The following is a 19,653-nucleotide window of genomic DNA, read 5'->3' as shown; positions in this document are numbered from 1 at the left end:
GCTGCAGGAGGTTGTCTGACCAGGCCACAGACTCTCTGGCTCTGGAGGTCCTCAAAACTTAACTGGACGAAGCCCTGAATGACACAGTCTCAAGTCAGCTTTGCTGTGAGCAGGTCAGTTAGACTAGAGACTTCCAGAGGTGACTTCCAACCTAAATCTGTCTGTGATTCTTTGAATAAACATTACTGCACAGGGAGAGAAGATAAGAGGGCAGAATCTCAGGAAGGGTGTATCTTTGAGAGCAAGCCATCTAACATTTTGGCTTTACAGAGACAAAAATACTGGAAGCTCAAGGTAAGCTGTCTCCCTGGCCTTGCTGACAAGTCTCAAAATGCTCTGCAAGGTGCCTGCTGCCAGGTCCCCAAACACGGTTCCCAGTGTTGGGATGCTTCACCTCCCATGCAGCTGTACAAACTGGCACTGGGTAAGGCTGTGTTGAACAGACCAATGTCTCACCCAGCCTAGTGACTGACTCTATTCATTCTCTTTATGCTGCTGAGGGCTGAGCAGCAGAACAGGCTTACAGGAAGTGGCCAGAAAACACCCCTGGAGCCCATGGCCAGAAGGACTGGTGAAGATGGTCTCAAGCACTGCCCTTTTCTGACCTATGCTGCCAGCAGAGAGAGAAGTTAACACTTAAAACACTGCTGAGATTAAAATGCGATTCCAGAGAAACCTTACCAGAACAACCTTTGCTAAGCTAACAAATTCCTTGTCACAGCTGTAGCCTATTCCACACTTCCCTTGTATTGCTTTTACCATAACCCTTCTGCACTAGAGGCTTTTGCTAGCACACCCGTGTCCATCAGGGTCGCGCATCCCGGCATCACTGACCCCAGAACATCCCTAAAAGAAATTACACAAGGGGCTTTGCTCCCAAAGGCCATGGATGCAGCCTCAGCCCCTTCTTCTGGATGTGGAGGAATCTGCTATGACATACAGACAAAGCATCCTCTAAAGCAAGGGCACTTGCAGTAAGAGGGATACAAGCAGCTGCGGAGAGAAACAGAGATGGAGCAAATATGTACACTGGGGCTGTGAGCTGCAGCTTGGCCATTACAGGCAGCAGCTCTGTAGGCTGTGGCTATTCCTTTAGTAAAGCTGGACTGGCAATAACAGAGCTACAATCATATCACCAGCTTTGGTCCCAGGATAGGCAGGGTTAGACAAGAAAATGCAGATTAAGTTTTCTCGGAGAATGTAGTAGCCCTGAGAGGGAAAGAAGCTACAGCCTAAACCAAGAGGCTGAAGCACAGCAGGAGGAGAAGGCAAGAGCACAAATGAAGCAGCTCCCACCCTCATCAGAAAGAGACTTCAGAAACCATTCCAGCATTCAGCTGAGCTTCCTATCCCCCACCATCACCTGACACAGCCCATGGCCAGCACTGCCTCTGTCCATACAAGCAATCTGTGACTGCTATGGCTTTTTCTCGTGACAGGCACCCACCGCAGCCAGCTCCCAGCCTCACCAGTGCCCACCCTCCTGCTTTCGGGGCCAGTCCTGCCTCTGCAAACCCATGGGAGACATTAATTCACCCAGGGCACCTCGCTGGCCACTGCCATGCTGCTTACACGCAGCCAGTCAGAGATGATTCAACAGGTCGGGGCTTGGTCTCTTCCAGTGGCACCAGCAGCTCTGCAGGGCTGCTCCTTTCTCTCACAGAGCCTGGTCCTCGAGGGCAGCACATGGTGCCCAGGAACCCACAGACTCACTCCAGGCCCTGCCCCGATCCAGAGCCACCATCTCCACACAGGGGGAAGCAGGACAGAGCAGGTGGCCAGGTCAACAGACCTGCAGTTGCATGCTTCTGGAGCTCCACAGGCTTCACTACCCCATGTGGTGAGAACAGCATTAAGGCTGCGTAGCCCAAAGCCTCTGCCCAAGGCACAGGGAGAGGCGGTCAAGGAAGGTGCTGGGGCAGAGCACCGGGCGGGCACTGCCGCACAGCAGGGACAGGGATGGGCGCTAAGGCAGGCGCTCCAGGAGCTGGCATCAGCCCCCTGAAGCCCCGAGCCCGGCGCGCCCCAGCACGGGGTGGGGGACACCTCCCCAGCGCCCCTCGCAGAGAGGCTGCGTGCGACGCGTGCGGCACCACGAGCCCCGCACGCGGTGAGCGCGGGTCGGGGCAGGGTTCGGCCTTCCCCCCTGGACACTGGCGCGGGACGCCCCACGGCCAGTGGCGGCGCGGCGCTGGAGATGGAAGGCCAATGGGAGCTCGGGTGGTGGGCGTCTGGTTAGGTTGCGTGAGTGCTGCCTGCGCGCGCGCTCTCTCCTCCGCGCCGCTGAGGGGATTGCAGGCCACCGTCTGCCGCGGAGCCGGGGACCGCCGCCAGGTGAGCCCAGACGGCGGCGGGACTTTGGCTCGGCTCCGCTGCGGGCCTGGCGCTTACAAGCGGACATTGCCACCGGGCCTTGCTGCGGCCTGCGCGGGCCGCCCCGTCGCTGCATGCGGCCGCTGTGGCTGGCGGGCAGGCCCTGGCGAGGCGGGGCAGGGGTCGGTGGAAGCCGCCTGGGGGCCGCGAGCGACCGGGCGTGTCTGCTTTTAGGTGGGGAAGATGCAGGGCAACAAGGGCTTCAACATGGAGAAGCAGAACCACGCTCCGCGGAAACAGCACCAGCCACACCCGCCACCGTCCATCCCCGCCAACGGGCAGCAGGCCAACAGCCAGAGTGAGTCCCGGGCCCGCCGCGCCGGGCCGCCCGGCCTTGCTTTGGGTAGGCGTTAAGCGACCGCCCTCGCTCCGTAGCGTAACTTCGGGTCCCTGTCGGCTGCCGGCCCGCACGAGTGCGGCGGATCTTGGCGGAAACTAACGAACTCGCTTTTTCGCTTTAAAACAATAAGCTCTCAGGCCCTCGAGCAAACCGCGCTTGCGTTCGCTGTCCGCTCGCAGTAGTCGGGCTTACGCGTTGGAGGCGGGGGTTTGAATTGCTGCAGGGTTATTTTGGGGGCTTGTTTTGCTTCATCTGCTCAAAGATGGATGCAGCTGCCTTTTGTTTGGCTGGGGTTTGTTCATAAGTTTCTTGTGCTCCTGAAACTGGGCAGTGATGTAGAGGTTCCTTTGTCTCAAATTCTCAAGAAAAGCTCGCTTAAAAAAAGGAAGTTCAGGATGTTTTTGAACCTCTAACAGTGTTTCTGTAAACGTTGAAAATACGTGATGTCCCCTTTCCCTTGCCTCCGTTTCTTTTTGTAATCTAACCGTAACGGGTGGTTTCTCAACATAGGTTTCTCTAAGTGCTAGCAAAACGAATCTGCTGTAAGAGTACAGCTATAGGAAGACCGTTGTTATAGCTGTTTGCAGTCACATGTTAAGACTAAATTTTTACGTGAGAGGGACCAGCTTTACTTAATATTTCAGCATTCAGGTACTGGCTAATACTGAACTAGTGCGCTTCCAGGTTTTTTTCTCGCTGTGCCCTGCTGTCGGGATACAGAGGAGGTGCTTGTGAGCTGAGGCAACATCAGTGGCTTCTGGGGCCTTAACTGATCTGGCTTCATAGTTTAGAAGTGTGGCAGCAAGGTATTGCAATTAGCATTTTCGGTGAAGAAGTGCTTTACTTATATTAGTTTTTCATTTTTTAAGTTCAGACACTTTCACTGTTCAAACCAAAACAGAGAATTCACATGCACTTTTGAATGATTCCTTTGGGGGGAAACACAAATCCTGGGCTAGTAAAAAAAATCTTGCATATTTTTATTAGATGGCTCTGTTAAGCAGGTTCCTTATCAGGTCATAGAAGATAATAGGCAGGGGTGGCAGTCCAGTCCTTTCCAGTCAGGTTGGGAACAGTACAACAGAGCAGCTGTATTGTGATATTCTCACGGGGATCAGCTTATAGTGAGGGACTGTATCTCAGATTCCTTTGAGTGAATCTGCTCAAGGCAGGACAGTGATAGTGGTATAATTCTGCTGTAAGTCCCTCCTAGTGTGCTCACAAGCCTTGCAGTTAAGCTTGCTCCCCGAGCACTTCTGCTAATGTTGTGACATTCACAGGACAAAACACTTAATGCACCCTGCTTGTGTGAAGTAGATAACTTCCACTGCTCTTCCACAGATAGTGCTGTCAGATTGATTTTATTTATTATTTGATTGATTTTGTGTGTGTGTTAGTCATAGATGTGTGTTTATTCTCTAGAAAGAGTTGTCCTTGCCTGTCTTGCATGAGTTGTCTTTGCATGAGTAGCATTTCCTGATCAGTGCCATGCCTTATAGCCTGAATCAAGCCACTCATGATCATAGTTTTATTTCATATGTGTGACTGTGCGATGTCCTCAGCAAAGCAAAGGAACTGCATTCTGTGGCTTGCCGTCTGTGTGAGGAGTTTTGATATGCATTCAGAAAAATGGGATACAGGAAGTTAGAGTGATAATAAAGCCACCTCTGTATCTGGCACGTAACAGATCTTCCAGGATTGTGCTGGACTCTTGCTGAATTAAGGGTTAAAGTTTGTATATGCATGTGGGGATTTGGGAATGTTCCTGCAATCTGTCCTGTTTATTAGTGTTGGCTATAACATCGCTTACTGGATATAGGTTTTATTCATGAACATTGTATTTTTTTCTGAGAAATCACCTGTATGGCTGGGTTTTGGGAGATGGGGTTTTTCTCCCCACCATTTTCACCATTCCAGCCTTCTCTCCAGCTTTGGGAGCCCAGGATTCTAGAACACAAATCCCATCTCGCAGAATGACAGCTGTCTCAGATGTTATCTGTGGGCAAAATTTCCTCTTTGCATATTTGTCTAGACATCTGGGCTTGGAGTTTGGGGGGTGGGGGGGAGAGTTAGGGGCTTTGTTTAATTTAGCTTTTGGTTTGGTTTGGGTGGGGGGAGGGTTGTTTGGTTGGTTTTTTTAGTAAAAATCTGTTTGCTGGCCAAACTGGTATTTCTATAATTGCTCAGGTTGTAACAGCAAAGTCCTGTATTGTGTCTACAGTTGATTTTGTTGTGGGCCAATCATCTTGACCAGATCTCCAAAAGTTGGGTGAAATACCTTATCTTTATTTTGAGCTGCAGTGTTGTCCTTTTCTCCAGTTCTGAGTTATCTTTCACTGTTGTTAATGAGCATTGAGGTCCAAGTACATGTTTTCTTTAAAAAGAATATAGACCTATTCTGAAATCAGATCCCTTTGTTGCTGGAGAGGTTTGAGACTGAAGTGAATGGGTGTTGTTGCCTATGTTTCTGTGTTCACTCTGATGAAACCTAATAGAATTTATCCCCCCAACTGTAGAGCAGCTGTGTACCTTATTCCCCTCAGATGAAGGCCTGACTATTGACCTGAAGAACTTCCGGAAACCTGGTGAAAAGACCTTCACCCAAAGAAGCCGCCTGTTTGTGGGGAATCTGCCCCCTGACATTACAGAGGAAGAGATGAGAAAGTTATTTGAGAAGTATGGCAAGGCAGGTGAAGTCTTCATCCACAAGGATAAAGGCTTTGGCTTTATCAGGCTGGTGAGTGACATGCTACCTTTGGGGTGTTTTGTGGCAGTGACTCGTGCTAGAGGAGTGTTGCTAATTGAAAGTAGCAGATGTTCAGATAGCTTGCTAGTTAAGTCTCCTCTTGATTTTAGTAACCTGGAATATGGGATCAGCTCCTGCAAGTGGTTTGTCTAGATCTTGTTATGAAAAGGAATGTGGATTCAGGCAGTTTGTGGCAGGATTTACTAAGTATATTTATTAAGGATTTATCTGATTAAGTTATTCTGAAGTCAGCTGGTAGAAAACAGAAGGAAGACATGAGTGTGATGCTGTTACAGACAAGGTGACTACCGTATTCTGGAAGGGTTGACCATGGAACTTCTATGGATATAGGAGGTCGTGCAGTATTACTGGAGTGGTGAATGCTCTTGAAGTAGGGGATCTCTAGGTGATTACATAGAAGTGTAGCTAGGAGGTAGGTAGCTACCAACATAGAGTAGTGGTTCTTGGACTTTATTGGATCATGTACTACCTTTTTGAAAGTCTGAAGGTTAGTGGATGAAACATGAGGTTCCCACACCAAAGTGGGCACTTTGCTGTAGTGTAGTTGCCTGATGGTGACTTAAATGAGTGGAAGTGCATGAAACTGGCATAGGGTGGTTTTTGTGGATTGTCATACAATCAGCATTTCCTTTTACAGTTACCAGACTTGCCTAATAGTTGGATCGTTGGATTATTTTTTTTTTTCACTAATCTTTTAAGAAGAATCCTGCTTTGTAGACTTAATGTAGTTATGGCTGATGCATAATGATCATTTAACTGTTTGCTTAGTTTGTACTGGCTGCTGTATTAAGTTTATGGTGATACATTCCCCTGCCCTACTCTGCACATACTCTATTCAGGTAGAGTAACTGATGATAGACAGCAGTTATGGTTTGTTAGGGCACTTTTTACCATACTGTGGGAAGATTATTTGTTCCTCTCTGTGAACTACTTGATCAGGAGAAATAGGCTTGTTCTGACACTGGCTGATTTTGTACTGCATTGAGAGTTTTAACGGTAACTTTTTTTATCTTCAGGAAACTCGCACTCTGGCAGAGATTGCAAAGGTGGAACTAGACAACATGCCTCTACGTGGGAAGCAGCTAAGAGTGCGTTTTGCGTGCCACAGTGCATCACTGACCGTCAGGAACCTGCCTCAGTTTGTGTCCAATGAGCTCTTGGAGGAAGCCTTCTCAGTGTTTGGCCAGGTGGAAAGGGCTGTGGTTATTGTGGATGACAGAGGACGATCCTCTGGGAAAGGCATTGTGGAGTTCTCAGGGAAGCCTGCTGCTAGGAAAGCCCTGGATAGATGTAGCGATGGGTCTTTCCTGCTAACTACGTAAGTATGGAGGGTGAGAAGTGTTATGCTTTCATGTGTGCAGGTTGAGGGGTGGCATTGTCTTGTGAGCAATGTTTCTTCACACCAGAGCAGGACAGACAGGGAGCAGGTGGGAAGTGGTTTTCCCAGGGAGAATTTTACTGAGCTTTGTTCCAACAAGAGTGAGTCTGCTGAAACTCAGGTCTGAAAACTTTATCCTGGGAAGCTGCCAGTGGGGTAAATGCATGAAATTTATCGACAAGCTCTTGCTTTCTGGATAAAGCCTTCTTAGGGTAAGTAAAGCAGTGTTTAAGAAGCAGGAGCTGTTTCAGAGACCATCCATATAATTTGTTAGAAATTAAGCTCAAGTGTGTTAATTGTGCGCTCTGGGTCGCTTCAGAAGGCAAGTCTTGGGATGGGACTCTGCTCAGCAGCAGACACTACTGGTGTGGAATGCTGATCTGCCACTGTGAGCATGGGATCTGTCAGAGGAGGCGGCCGGGTAGATTGTTTGGATTTTTCACCATAATAAACTTTGTTGCTTAATGATTCAAGACCAAGGAAAAAAGCTTGTTCTTGCATGATTACGTCAATTTGCTCAAGTAACCGACTAATTCTAGGTGCATTCCACAGCATATGGCTTGTCGCTCTAACTCAAGAGCGATTTTTCGAACTCTTGGAAATAAAATTATTGTATATTTTGTATGAATACACCTAGAATTTGTGAAGAGAATGCCTCCTGAAATTGGGGCTATACCCCTCATTTCCAGAAGAACTTTATAAGCTTTGTACTTCTCACTTCTCTCCTTATTCTTGGAGGCCTGCATATGGCAGAATCATACACCCATGCACAACACATTCTGTTTCAAGGAGCAGATGTCGGGTTTTGTTGGTTTTGGGGTGGTGGGGTTTGGTTTGGTTTTGGGGCTTGGGTATTTTTGTTTGCATTGTGTTTTTTTAATATCTCACAGCTTTCCCCTGAGACTCTGGGGATAACCAGCAGAGTGCACAGTGCATAGTGCTCTGCAGGATTGCCATCAGGGTGCTTTTGCTGATTCAGAAGTTTATATCCTGAAAGAACCATGAAAATGTATTTTTAAAAGTGATCATGCAAGACTAATCACTACCAGTGTATGACTGAGAGCACCTGAGGGTAACATTCAGTCTTTTTGTAGCTCTCAGTGCATCTGATATCTGGGACGGCAAAACAGTATGTTGCTTATTTCTAGTTATGGTTTGGTTTTAATTAAATTTGTTCAGGTTTGTCCTAGTTCATGACGGTAGCAGCTAGATAAACTGGTGGCAGTTGGTTCATGTTGGAAAATTAAGACTGTTCATTTTGAAATATGAATATGCCACATCAAACTGAAAAGCTACATTGTGGATCTTCATATGAGGAGAGAGATTTTAGCCTCTGTCCTGCCTTCCTGATGGAGTCTGGCCGCTGCAGCTTCCTCAGCTATGACAAATGGGGTTGAGGGGCTAATGAGAAGCTGCAGTGCTGCTGTGCTGAGAACGACCAGTGTCAGTGCTGTGGTGGGGAGTTAATTCAGAGATTGGGAACACTTCTATTAAATACTTTCTTCTTCATGCAGAAACCAGGAGGACAGAAGCACATGTGTGCAGCGTTTGTGTTGTGAAGCGCACCAGTGGACTTCTTAGGGAGGGGGGAAGGGAATTCAGACAGGGCCCAACAGGTACTTAAGGGCACTGCTGCTTGGCAATAATGGCATGTGGTCGTCTCTCAGGAGAGTATGTCTGAATGGTACAGCAAATGATCTCCAGTGAGGAGAGTGTATTTACTCTTTGCTTTATTCAGGCAGCTATAAAAAGGCACACAAAGACTTTTGCAGCCCATCATTGGCCACGTAGCAAGAGAAGAAAGGGAGGGGGGAAAAAAAAAACGCATGTTCTCGGGACTACAGGATTTCATACAGAGTAGATCCTACTGGAGCATGTCAGGTTTTAGTTACGCTGTTAATTTGAACCAGTAACTGCAAATATTCTTTCACTACAGTTTTGGTTTGGATTCAACAAGGATTTTGATTAACAGTTCAACTCCCATTCTAGAAAGAAAGAAAAAAGTGTTCAAATTGATTTCTGGTTTCAGTTTGGTTGAGATCCCCAACTGCTCTGAATTTCTTTGGGAGTGCTAAAGGCACTCTTACACAAGTTCAGACACAGTACCTTTCCTACACTGCAAGCTCCCTGAATTTTCTTAAAAGCACATAATCTTTTCTTTACAGATTCCCTCGCCCTGTTACTGTGGAGCCCATGGATCAGTATGATGATGAAGAGGGACTGCCAGAGAAGCTAGTCATTAAAAACCAACAATATCACAAGTATGTGCCTGCCATGTGACAGGAGATGAGATTACCTGTGGACTAGGGCATTGAATAGTGTTGCAGTCGTCAGAGGGTGGCTTGTCAGTGCTCTAAAGGTCGTCCTTGTTTTTGTAAATGTGACCTGACTCTGGGAAGAGAACTGTGTACTCTGTTCTCTTGCCATGGTCAGCTGAAAGCAAGCAGTGGGTTTGGATCCATGCTGCTGGACAAGACTGGCAGCCTCCACATGTCTGTTTCAGTTCTTGGAATAAAAAATTGGGTCAGTTTGAGATAACATGAGATCCCCTTGCTCAGATGAGAAGCTGATGCTGGGGAGGGACTCTTTATCAGGGACTGTAGTGACAGGACAAGGGGTAAGGGGTTAAAACTGAAACAGGGGAAGTTTAGATTGGATATAAGGAGGAAATTCTTTCCTGTTAGAGTGGTGAGGCACTGGAATGTCTTGCCTAGGGAGGTTGTGAATGCTCCATCCCTGGCAGTGTTCAAGGCCAGGTTGGACGAGGCCTTGGGTGATATGGTTTAGTGTGAGGTATCCCTGCCCATGGCAGGGGGGTTGGAACTAGATGATCTTAAGGTCCTTTCCAACCCTAACGATTCTATGATTCTATGAAGAAAAGACTTAAGTTACGTGCTCTTAAGTATTACAGAAAGTGCAGAGGAAACAGATTTGAACTCACAGTGAAAATTTAAGGAATGATATGAATAGCATTAGGAGATTGGAGAGCTATTTATGTATAAGGCCATGGTCTTTGGAGGCTTCCCAGTATAAGTAAGTATCATGTGATCCAGGCAGTGGGAATTAGTAAACAATGTGAGGTCATGAATTTTTTGAGTAAGAAAGACTACAGAGCTTCAGAAGCTGAGAGGCTGCATTAAGCATAGTCATGTGCTTCAGGTTCAGGGGCTGCAGAGATTAGTGAAATACACACATTTGGGCAGTGCTTGTTTCAGAGGTGGATCTAGCCATAAGATACAGAGCAGGAGCAAAGGCTGTTTCTTTCCAGAGTATTTCTAAATATTTTTTGTGTCTTACAAAAGGAGTGCCATTGCTTATTATGGAGGAGAGCAGGACAGTTTCTATGTATAATTAATTCTGCAGGAGGATTCTGCCAAAGCTTCTCTGTTCAATAAGCAGATTCCTGAGAAGCAGACACTTAAGCATAGCTATTTGTGAGAAAATAGAAGACAAAGTGGTTCCTTACTTGTTTTGCTAAGAAATGCTTTTCTGGCTACTAAAAGGATCTGCCATTGCATTTAACACACAAGTGTGTTTTTCTTGGTTCCTCCTTGCTCTGTTGAAGTGTTCACTAGCTCTTCCTTGCTTGACAGGGAGCGTGAGCAGCCTCCTCGGTTTGCACAGCCTGGCAGCTTTGAATATGAATATGCCATGCGTTGGAAGGCTCTAATAGAAATGGAGAAACAGCAGCAAGAGCAAGTAGACCGCAACATCAAGGAAGCTCGAGAGAAGCTGGAAATGGAAATGGAAGCAGCACGCCATGAGCACCAGGTTATGCTCATGCGGCAAGGTATCAGTCCAAGGCAAATACAGTATCAGAACATGGCCCTGCAACATCCAGGGGTGGTACCTTAGTAGACTGGCTAGAGTGCACTGAAGCTGAGCCAAGTTGAGCTGCTTGGCTTGTAACCAAGCATGGTGTGGCAAACAAATGGAGAGATGTTACTGTGTTGCTGGAGGCTCTGTTACCTTACTCTCTTGTGTGTTAGGGTTCTAGTTCAGGAGCTTGTTAAGAGGTGGCATAAGAGATGAGTTTGGGTTCTTTACTGTCGTCTCTTACAGATTTAATGAGACGCCAGGAAGAGCTGAGGAGAATGGAGGAATTGCATAACCAAGAAGTACAAAAACGTAAACAGTTGGAACTCAGGTAAGGGGGCAGGTTATGGCCTGTGAACCCATAATATTATGGAATAAAATGCTTCTTCAGTGCACCTAATTGTTAAGTGTAATGATTTAATTATTACCTAAAATGTGACTGTTGTTTTGGACCTTTTTGTCCACAGGGGGAGTATACAGGTGTTTTAAGATGGAAGAATTAGGGGTTTCTTCCACTGATTATTATTTGAGGTTTTTTACAGTTCTGTGTCTCAGTTTAGCTCCTTGACAGAGCAGATAGAAAAATCGGAATCAGTGCAGTGATTCAGTGCTGCAGGTTGGAAAACCCTGTTCTACCATCTATCTCTTCATTTGAGGGATAACTTAGTCCAGAGATTTCTCTTTCCATTCCAGCTCTCTTATCTCGGGCTCCTTTTGAGAAGCCCCAGGAAGATCTTCAGACTACTTCTGCAATAGAAGGGTCTTGAGAACTGTTTGGCTTGAATGCATTATGTTGCATGTTGTCGGCATGTATTTGGGAGCTGCTGTGTACATAGAATCATTTAGGTTGGAAAAGACTTTTAAGATCAAGTCCAACTGTAAACCTAACTCTGCCATATCCATAAGTAACCATGTCCATAAGTGCCACATCTATACATCTTTTAAATACCTCCAGGGTTGGTGACTCCACCACTGCCCTGGGCAGCCTGTTCCAGTCCTTGAGAGCCCTTTCAGGGAAGAAATTGTTCCTAATACCCAATTTAAACCTCCCATGGTGTCACTTGGGGCTGATACCTCTTGTCCTGTCACTTTCTACTTGAGAAAAGAGACCACCCCTCACCTCGCTACAGCCTCCTTTTCAGGTTGTTGTAAAGATCAATAAGGTTGCCCCTCAGCCCCCTTTTCTTCAGACTAAAGCACTCCAGTTCCCTCTGCCATTCCTCGTGAGAGATACTCCTGGGTGTGTTCATATTGTTTTTATAATGAACTCCTGAAGATGAAAACTGTTGGAAATGTGCACAAACATGCACATAAATGGAAAAAGGGAAATATAACCCCCATTTTCAAGAAGGGGAAAATGGGTGACCCAGGGAATTACAGAGCAGTCAGTCTCACCTCTGTGCCTGGCAAAATCTTGGAGCAGATTCTCCTGGAAGGCATGCTAAGGCACGTGAAAAACAACAAGGTACTTGGTGACAGCCAGCACGGCTTCACTAAGGGGAAGTCCTGCCTGACCAATTTGGTGGCCTTCTATGATGGGGCTACAGAACTGATGGACAGGGATAGAGCCGTTGATGTCATCTACGGGGACTTGTGCAAAGCGTTTGACACCATCTTGCACGACATCCTTGTCTCTAAATTGGAGCAACATCAATTTGCTGGATGGACCACTCGGTGGATAAAGAACTGGCTGGATGGCCGCACACAAAGAGTTGTGGTCAATGGCTCAATGTCCAGCTGGAGACCAGTAACGAGTGGTGTCCCTCAGGGTCGGTGTTGGAACCGGTCTTGTTCAATGTCTTTGTCACTGACATGGACAGTGGGATTGAGTGCGCCCTCAGCAAGTTTGCCGATGACACCGAGCTGTGTGGGTCGGTTGATACCCTGAAGGGAAGGAGTGCCATCCAGAGGAACCTCGACATGCTTGTGAGGTGGGCTGATGCCAACCTCATGAGGTTTAACCATGCCAAGTGCAAGGTCCTACACCTGGGTCGGAGCAATCCCAGGCACAGCTACAGGTTGGGCAGAGAACAGATTCAGAGCAGCCCTGAGGAGAAGGACTTGGGGGTGTTGGCTGATGAGAAAATGAACATGAGGCAGCTTCAGTGTGTGCTCGCAGCACAGAAAGCCAATCGTACCCTGGGCTGCATCCAAAGGACCAGCAGGTCGAAGGAGGTGATCCTGCCCCTCTACTCTGCTCTCATGAGACCTCACTTGGAGTACTGTGTACAATTCTGGTGTCCTCAACATAAAAAGGACATGGAGCTGTTGGAACAAGTGCAGAGGAGGCCATGAGGATGATCAGGGGACTGGAGCATCTCCTGTATGAAGATAGGCTGAGAAAGTTGGGGCTGTTCAGCCTGGAGACCTCATAGCAGCCTTCCAGTATCTGAAGGGGGCCTATAGGGATGCTGGAGAGGGACTCTTCATTAGGGACTGTAGTGACAGGACAAGGGGTAACAGGCTAAAACTGAAACAGGGGAAGTTTAGGTTGGATCTAAGGAGGAAATTCTTTCCTGTTAGGGTGGTGAGGCACTGGAATGGGGTTGCCCAGGGAGGTTGTGAGTGCTCCATCCCTGGCAGTGTTCAAGGCCAGGTTGGACGAAGCCTTGGGTGATATGGTTTAGTGTGAGGTGTCCCTACCCATGGCAGGGGGGTTGGAACTAGATGATCTTAAGGTCCTTTCCAACCCTAACTATTCTATGATTCTATGTTCTCATTATAAGGTACCTAATATTTTACAGCCTCAGCAAAATAATGTTCTTAAAATTGTATATTTCCAAACAAGACCAATTGGGCAGCACTGCAATGCTGTGAAGCAAATGGTTGTTCTGTATTGTACCGAGTATTCTTGGACCTTTTTTTACAGGCAAGAGGAAGAGCGCAGGCGCCGTGAGGAGGAAATGAGAAGGCAGCAAGAAGAGATGATGAGACGCCAGCAGGAAGGCTTTAAAGGGAATTTTGCTGATGCGGTATGAGTGCTTCTACCTTCCTGTTACATCCAGACATTGACATAAGGGTTTTGCGCTTCCACAGCACAGGGCTTTCTGTGAATGCTTAATTTGTTGGTTGCTAGACTCTACATTTTTAGTGTGTTCTGCTCTGAATTATTGACTCCCTCCAGTCTTAATACAGCTTAGTCTGGGGAATACAAATACCCCAGTTACTGATCCACTGCTGTTCATTTAGGGCCCTTATTAGCTGTCTTGCTGTTCAGAAGAATATATGCTAACTGATTTTATTCTAACAGTAACAAAGATGTACTGTCTTGAAGGATTGCTGCAGAGCCCTGTTATGATCATATGGCCAGTTATACCTGTAGTCTGCAGTCTGTCTTAATCATGCTCAGATGAAATGATCTGAGCTTGAGGCACTGCTGCAGGCATGATAATTGCTTGTATTTTCTTGTAATGTAAAATGTGTGGTACCTGCCTTTTAATAGTAGTATCTCTAGTTCTATAAAGAACAATGTGTTTCCAGTCCCAGCAAGTTTCTATTGTCAAGGCAGCTGAAGTGCTGTTGAGGTGGTATAATGGCATGGAGGCAACTGGGTGACAATGTTCTTGTATCCTCGTGAAATATTTAGCTATTTTCCTCAGGGGTCAATTGATGTCAAACCAAGAGAGCCAAAACCATGTAACTTACCAGATATGTGAATATTAGCCTGTGTAGCAGAACTCCTGGTTTCTCTAAGTAATAGTGCCTTCGTATGCTAAATAGTGGCACTGAGACTACAGGTGAAGTGAAATCTGTTTTTCAGTTCCCACTATGGAAAAAGTAGTACCCTCACTGAAGTGAGGAGGTGCTCCTAATTTTGCAGTGGGGGAGAGCTGTTGTGTGTCCTGTGCTCTATTAGTAAATGAGAAACTGAACTCACTAACTGGTATTTTAATGCAAGTGACCCACTGCTGTGTCTTTATGTAAGCTTGCATTCCTTTCAACTGGAAAAGCTTCTTAGCTATGCTGAGAAAGTAGCAAAACTATCTCATGTGTTACTGCTGCTCAGTAGATCTCCCCATCCAGATACCAGATATCTCTTAATGCTGCTGTTTGGCAAAATCTGCATGCACAGCTTTGCTGCTGGATGTTTTACCATGATTGTGAAAAACAGTCCTTCAGAATGAGATGATTTTAAATAAGACCTGTGTGTTAAGCAGTTACAGTGTGAAGGTACCTTAGATCCTCTTTTTCTTAATTAACCCTGGGTATGACTTTTCTACAGTTTCAGCAGCAAACCTCAGAACTCACTAAACTTGGGTAATTACTTTTTTTTTTTTTAAGCCTGAATTTTTATCATTTGAAATGAGTGTCTCTTTTTCCAGAGGGAGCCACCAGACATGCGGATGGGACAGATGAGTATGGGAGGTAAGAGTGTTCTCTGTTTTATGCATGTTCCTTTCCTCCTTTACAAAATCTGTACAGTTTTTGAGTAGTTTTATTTTGTTGGCTTTTATTTAGAAACTCAGTTGTACTGATCTTCTCCCAGTTCAGTAACAGGCAGTGTTCACATGACACCAAACCACAAAATCTGGGTATGGGGCACTACTGTAAGTCATGAAAGACTCAGTTCAGTAAACAAAAGACTTTGTTGACATTGCCATTGGACCCCTACTGTGCTTCAGAAGTTTGTAGTGATGCAGAAGCTGGTATGACGCATAGTGCTAGACTGTGGGCCCAGGAAATAAACTTGATTACTGTACTTCCATATTTTGACTACATGGTTCAGGCCATGTGTACAAGAGCAAGTGAAGAGGCTTAGTGGTTACTGAAAGTGGTGAGTGTTAAAGCCTGCTGTAGTTTCAGATAATACTGGAATGCAAGATCCGTTTTGTTTTGACCTGGTGTTGCAAAGCTAGCTAATGGACTAGGCCTCTGTCCCTGAATATAGCACTACATGGAGCTTACACAGAGCTTGCACGGTGTTTTGTGGCTCTGGAGTGATGAGTAGACCCCAGTCACTGCATCTGCCAGGACTATTCTTCAGTCGTCTTTTTTCAGGTACCATTGGCATGAACAATAGAGGAGCCATGGGTGGTACCAATGTCCCAGCTGCTGCACCTCCTGCGACTGGTCCTGGAGCTATGATACCTGATGGAGCCATGGGAATGGTAATGTATCTCCATCTGCTTTTGTGCACACCTTTTAAATGCAGATTGTTTTCATTGTGAAGCAATGAAAATAACTATGCTGCTGAAGTTGAGCTTGTTTGTCTGACTAGACCTGTTGCTTAACTCCTGCTGAAGTCTTGAGAAGTTAATCTTGCCTAGGTCCTGGCTGATGTTTTTTCAGAAGATTGAACCAAGTCTAATAACTACTTACAGTCTTAGCAATAATATATGGCTAACGTTTAAAAGGCATAATGGAAAGCACTTTGTTGAATGTGTGTTTTGAGAGTAGGTTCTTGCAGGCATAAAGCCAGGCTGTCGGGACCAGTTTTAAAAACAATTCTCTCCTATGCTGATAGGCTAAAATGAGTATGGTAATAGTGAGTATGCTCAAATGAGTTCAGCTCATTTGCTTAGGAGGTAAAGAGCAAATAATCAGTGGAGGTTATGCTTATTTATTTTCCTTTTTAAATTTACTTATTTAGTTTTAAGCTTTACTGCAGAGCTGTACAATAGACCATGGCTTCTGTGGCATCTCTCATTCTTCTTTGTAATACAGAGCATCAATCCTTTCTCAGTGTCAGCACTCCCAGACAGCAGCAGTACCAGCAGCAGTCAGGTTTGTCCAGAAATGAATCTTCCTTTAGCAGTTTGTATCAACTGGTCTAATAAACAATTTTGCAAAACTTCCTTCTTAGACTTCTTGATCCTCTCATGAATGCTACATTAGGGATTTTTCTTTTTTTTTTTTTTTTTTTTGCCATTAAGAGCAGCTTTATTTAGATATAAGTTTTTGTGCCAAAGTGGTGGGGACACTAAAGTGGCTGAGGTTAAGAAAACATGTACTACACAAGGAAATGAAGGGGGAAGATGAAGAGAGGAATTTTAAAGGGGAGGTAGTTCAGATCAGTGTAATGAAATAATACAGTATTTCTGAAAAGCAGTAAGCTGTTTCTCTAATGGACAAAAATATGTGCAGTCTTCTTAGAAACTATCCGGGCCATGTGCTTGTTTTTAGGAGTTACTGGGCCATTGAATTCCAGCTTTTTAATCAGGTAGGGAGCAGTTACTTTGCATGTTTGCTCCAGCTGCTTGGAGTGACTGCAGTGTCCTTCCCTGTGGTGTATCCTACAGGAGAAGTTCATGATTTTTCAGAATTTTTCATCTGTAGGGAGGGGGGAAAGGTAGGAGTGCTGTGTTACTGCTAGTGCCTCGCCTGCACTGCTGGTGAAGTGAGCACTGAGAATCCCTAGGGACCTTCCCATTGACAGTTTCACTGAAGTTTGGGTCAGGCAATACCATGGAGTCATCTACAGTATTAATACTAATTATGATGTGCATATATGTACATCACATAATACTGCATATTTATGTATCACTGCTGTAAATCTGTGGACAAAGAATATATGGAACCCAGGAGCCTGGTGTAAAGCAGCTCTCCTGTGAAGTCACTTAGCCCCAGTCTGGGGGAAGGAAGAGGCAGTGGTTGCCTCTAGAACCTTCCCCAAAGGAAGTATTGTGTCCACCATGAGGACATTCAAGCAGTGGAGCAAGTTGCCCAGGGAGAGGTTGTGCAGTCTTCATCCTTGGATGTTTACAAGACTGACTGGATAAAGCTGTGGCTAACCTGGTCTGACCTTGCAGCTGACTTCATTTTTGAGCAGGAGGTTGGACTGGAGACCTCATGGCGTACCTTCCAACCTGAATTATCTTTTGATCACCTCCCTGCTGGAAGCAAGAGGCTGTGCAATAGCACTAACCCAGCTGGGAAAATGGAAAGCCAAAGGAATGGAAATAGCAGGATAGGATTAGAGTACAGACTTATTTTGGAATTGGAATGTTGTGTGCACCTGGGTTGTGGTAGTGCTGTAGGATTGGTATATTGCCCCCTTTGCGTTCTATTTGGGTGAAGGAGTATGATTGGAATGTGAAGTCTTGCTTGCCCAGGCTGCATTACTCACACACTCCACTAGTCTTTGAGATAGTGCAGTGTATTCCAGTGTGCTTGCCTACAAGTTATGCAGTGAAAGAGACTTGGTCCTGCCAGTCTAGTTTTAGGGCATAGGGGCTCTTTTATGAGCTGAAGTTTTGTAGCAAGGTCAGCTGGAATTGTGAAATCCTGGTAAAATCTGAATCGGCTCAAATGGTGTTTAACTGCCCATTGTTCCTTGTTTTTCTTCTCTGCTTCTTCTGCATTTGTCCTCATCACAAGACTCCACCACCACCTGCAGACCGCTTTGGCCAGAGCGGTGCGATGGAGGGCCTTGGAGCAATGGGAGGGAACCCACCTGCCTTCAACAGAGGAAATCCAGGGGCTGATTTTGGGTCTAACAAGCGTCGCAGATACTAACAGGATTAAGCTACTCCCTGCGCACACCCCAAAAAGGAAAGGAATCTTGGCAGGCCACGCAGGGCTCAACTCAAGGGGGGGGGGGGGGGGGGGATGATATTAAAAATAGTTAATTAGGGCCTGTTTTGGTAAAGCCACTCTAGGCCAAGGGGGGTGCAGTCTGACTGGTAAAGGTTTTAGAAGAATTCATGTGGTGCATTCCTATAATTTCAATGTGAAAAATGGATTCTGGGAGGATGCCATGGTTGTTAAGCCGGTAAAATCCAGCAAGGACCCTCATGCCTTGACCAGTCCAGGTTGCTGTTTGCAGCTGGGGTCCTGAGACTAAACTAGATAAAAATTGCAGTGTCTTGGCATTTTTTTAGTGTAGTGTACCTTGCTGAAGAGCACAGGGAAGTTTCTGGAGAATAGGGCAGCATCTGGGTACTTTGCAGCTCCCATGATTCTGTAAATTGATATAGCTCTAAATGATTCATCATGTAGTTAATTGGGGAAGATTTTATGTTCGGGGTTATTTTGGTTTTGTTCTGTTTCTTTTTCTTCTAACTTGTAGTTACTCCTTTATCTGGACCATCTGTTTCTTTAAAGTAGTTGACTGTCGTGTGCAGCCAGAATGGCTGTGGGAGGCTCTTGTTTGGATGGATTTTTTTTGATAACGTGTTGTATTGCTGTTCATTTTTACTGGTAGTAAAGTACAATCTATTGGACAAAGATACTGTATCTCTTGCTGAAGATTTAACTAAAACAAATGTTTGTATAGTCTTAACCTTGCCTGTCTTTTGTGTAGAAGTACTACAAGATTTTTCATTTAGTGTAAACTGTTTGAACACAAGTTGTAATTGTTCCACTAAGAAGTCCGAGTCTGAGGAATGTTACAGGAATGCATTATTAAAGTGGATTTTAAGCCTTTTTTATCAGGTGTCTTCTCTTACGAGTGCTTGGTTGGCTTGTTTGTTTGTTTTTAATAAAAATGTATCCATATGGATTGGAATAAACCATGCTTCAGGTTATGGTGCAAAAGTTGTTATCGCATAGCTCTGAAAACAGGGTGTTTAACCTCTGAGGAGATTCACAGAATCCCAGCCTGGTTTGGGTTGAAGGGACCTTAAAGCTCCTCCAGCTCCAACCCCTGCCACGGGCAGGGACCCCTTCCACTGGAGCAGCTTGCTCCAAGCCCCTGTGTCCAACCTGGCCTTGAGCACTGCCAGGGATGGGGCAGCCACGGCTTCTCTGGGCACCCTGTGCCAGCGCCTCAGCGCCCTCACGGGGAAGAACTGAGCTTCAGCCTCTGCACAGAAGGGAGCACTCCCCTCTCCACGCTGTTCCAGATCGCTGGCTGTTAACGGAGTTGCGGGCTGATGAGGTATTTTGACTATCATGGCGTGGAAATCCTTGCTCTTTGCTGTCATATCCAGTCAGTTTTTTTAAAATGCATTTATGCAGAATCAGTTCGTACCAGATTAAGGGCTGATGAGCAGTCTGAGTTTTTGAATTTTGCTCTTAACTTTAAACTCCCATCTTTTT

At 45.8% G+C, this 19,653-nt stretch overlaps 1 protein-coding gene across 4 annotated transcripts; it reads left to right on the top strand.

The window, feature by feature from the left end:
• Positions 1-2,185: 2,185 nt before the first annotated feature.
• Positions 2,186-19,043, top strand: NONO (non-POU domain containing octamer binding). 4 transcript variants are annotated; one of them, XM_057403156.1, is made up of 11 exons: positions 2,186-2,334; positions 2,548-2,671; positions 5,257-5,450; positions 6,497-6,798; positions 9,024-9,119; positions 10,452-10,648; positions 10,921-11,005; positions 13,544-13,646; positions 14,997-15,039; positions 15,673-15,782; positions 17,992-19,043. In XM_057403156.1, the coding sequence occupies exons 1-11, from the start codon at positions 2,209-2,211 to the stop codon at positions 18,127-18,129; spliced, it is 1,518 nt and encodes a 505-aa protein (XP_057259139.1). In that variant the 5' UTR covers positions 2,186-2,208; the 3' UTR covers positions 18,130-19,043. The 4 variants fall into 4 exon arrangements, with proteins under 4 accessions (XP_057259139.1, XP_057259138.1, XP_057259137.1 ...); XM_057403155.1 differs by having other exon boundaries at positions 5,230-5,450; XM_057403154.1 differs by having other exon boundaries at positions 2,548-2,716.
• The last annotated feature ends 610 nt before the right edge of the window (positions 19,044-19,653 follow it).

The sequence above is a fragment of the Pezoporus wallicus genome, unplaced genomic scaffold (assembly GCF_028554395.1).
Source record: "Pezoporus wallicus isolate ANWC-B61680 ecotype Strahan unplaced genomic scaffold, APGP_CSIRO_Pwel_v1 contig_9591, whole genome shotgun sequence".
Taxonomy (NCBI): domain Eukaryota; kingdom Metazoa; phylum Chordata; class Aves; order Psittaciformes; family Psittacidae; genus Pezoporus; species Pezoporus wallicus.
Note: the sequence above shows the minus strand (reverse complement) of the source record. Positions and strands in the feature narration are given on the sequence as shown.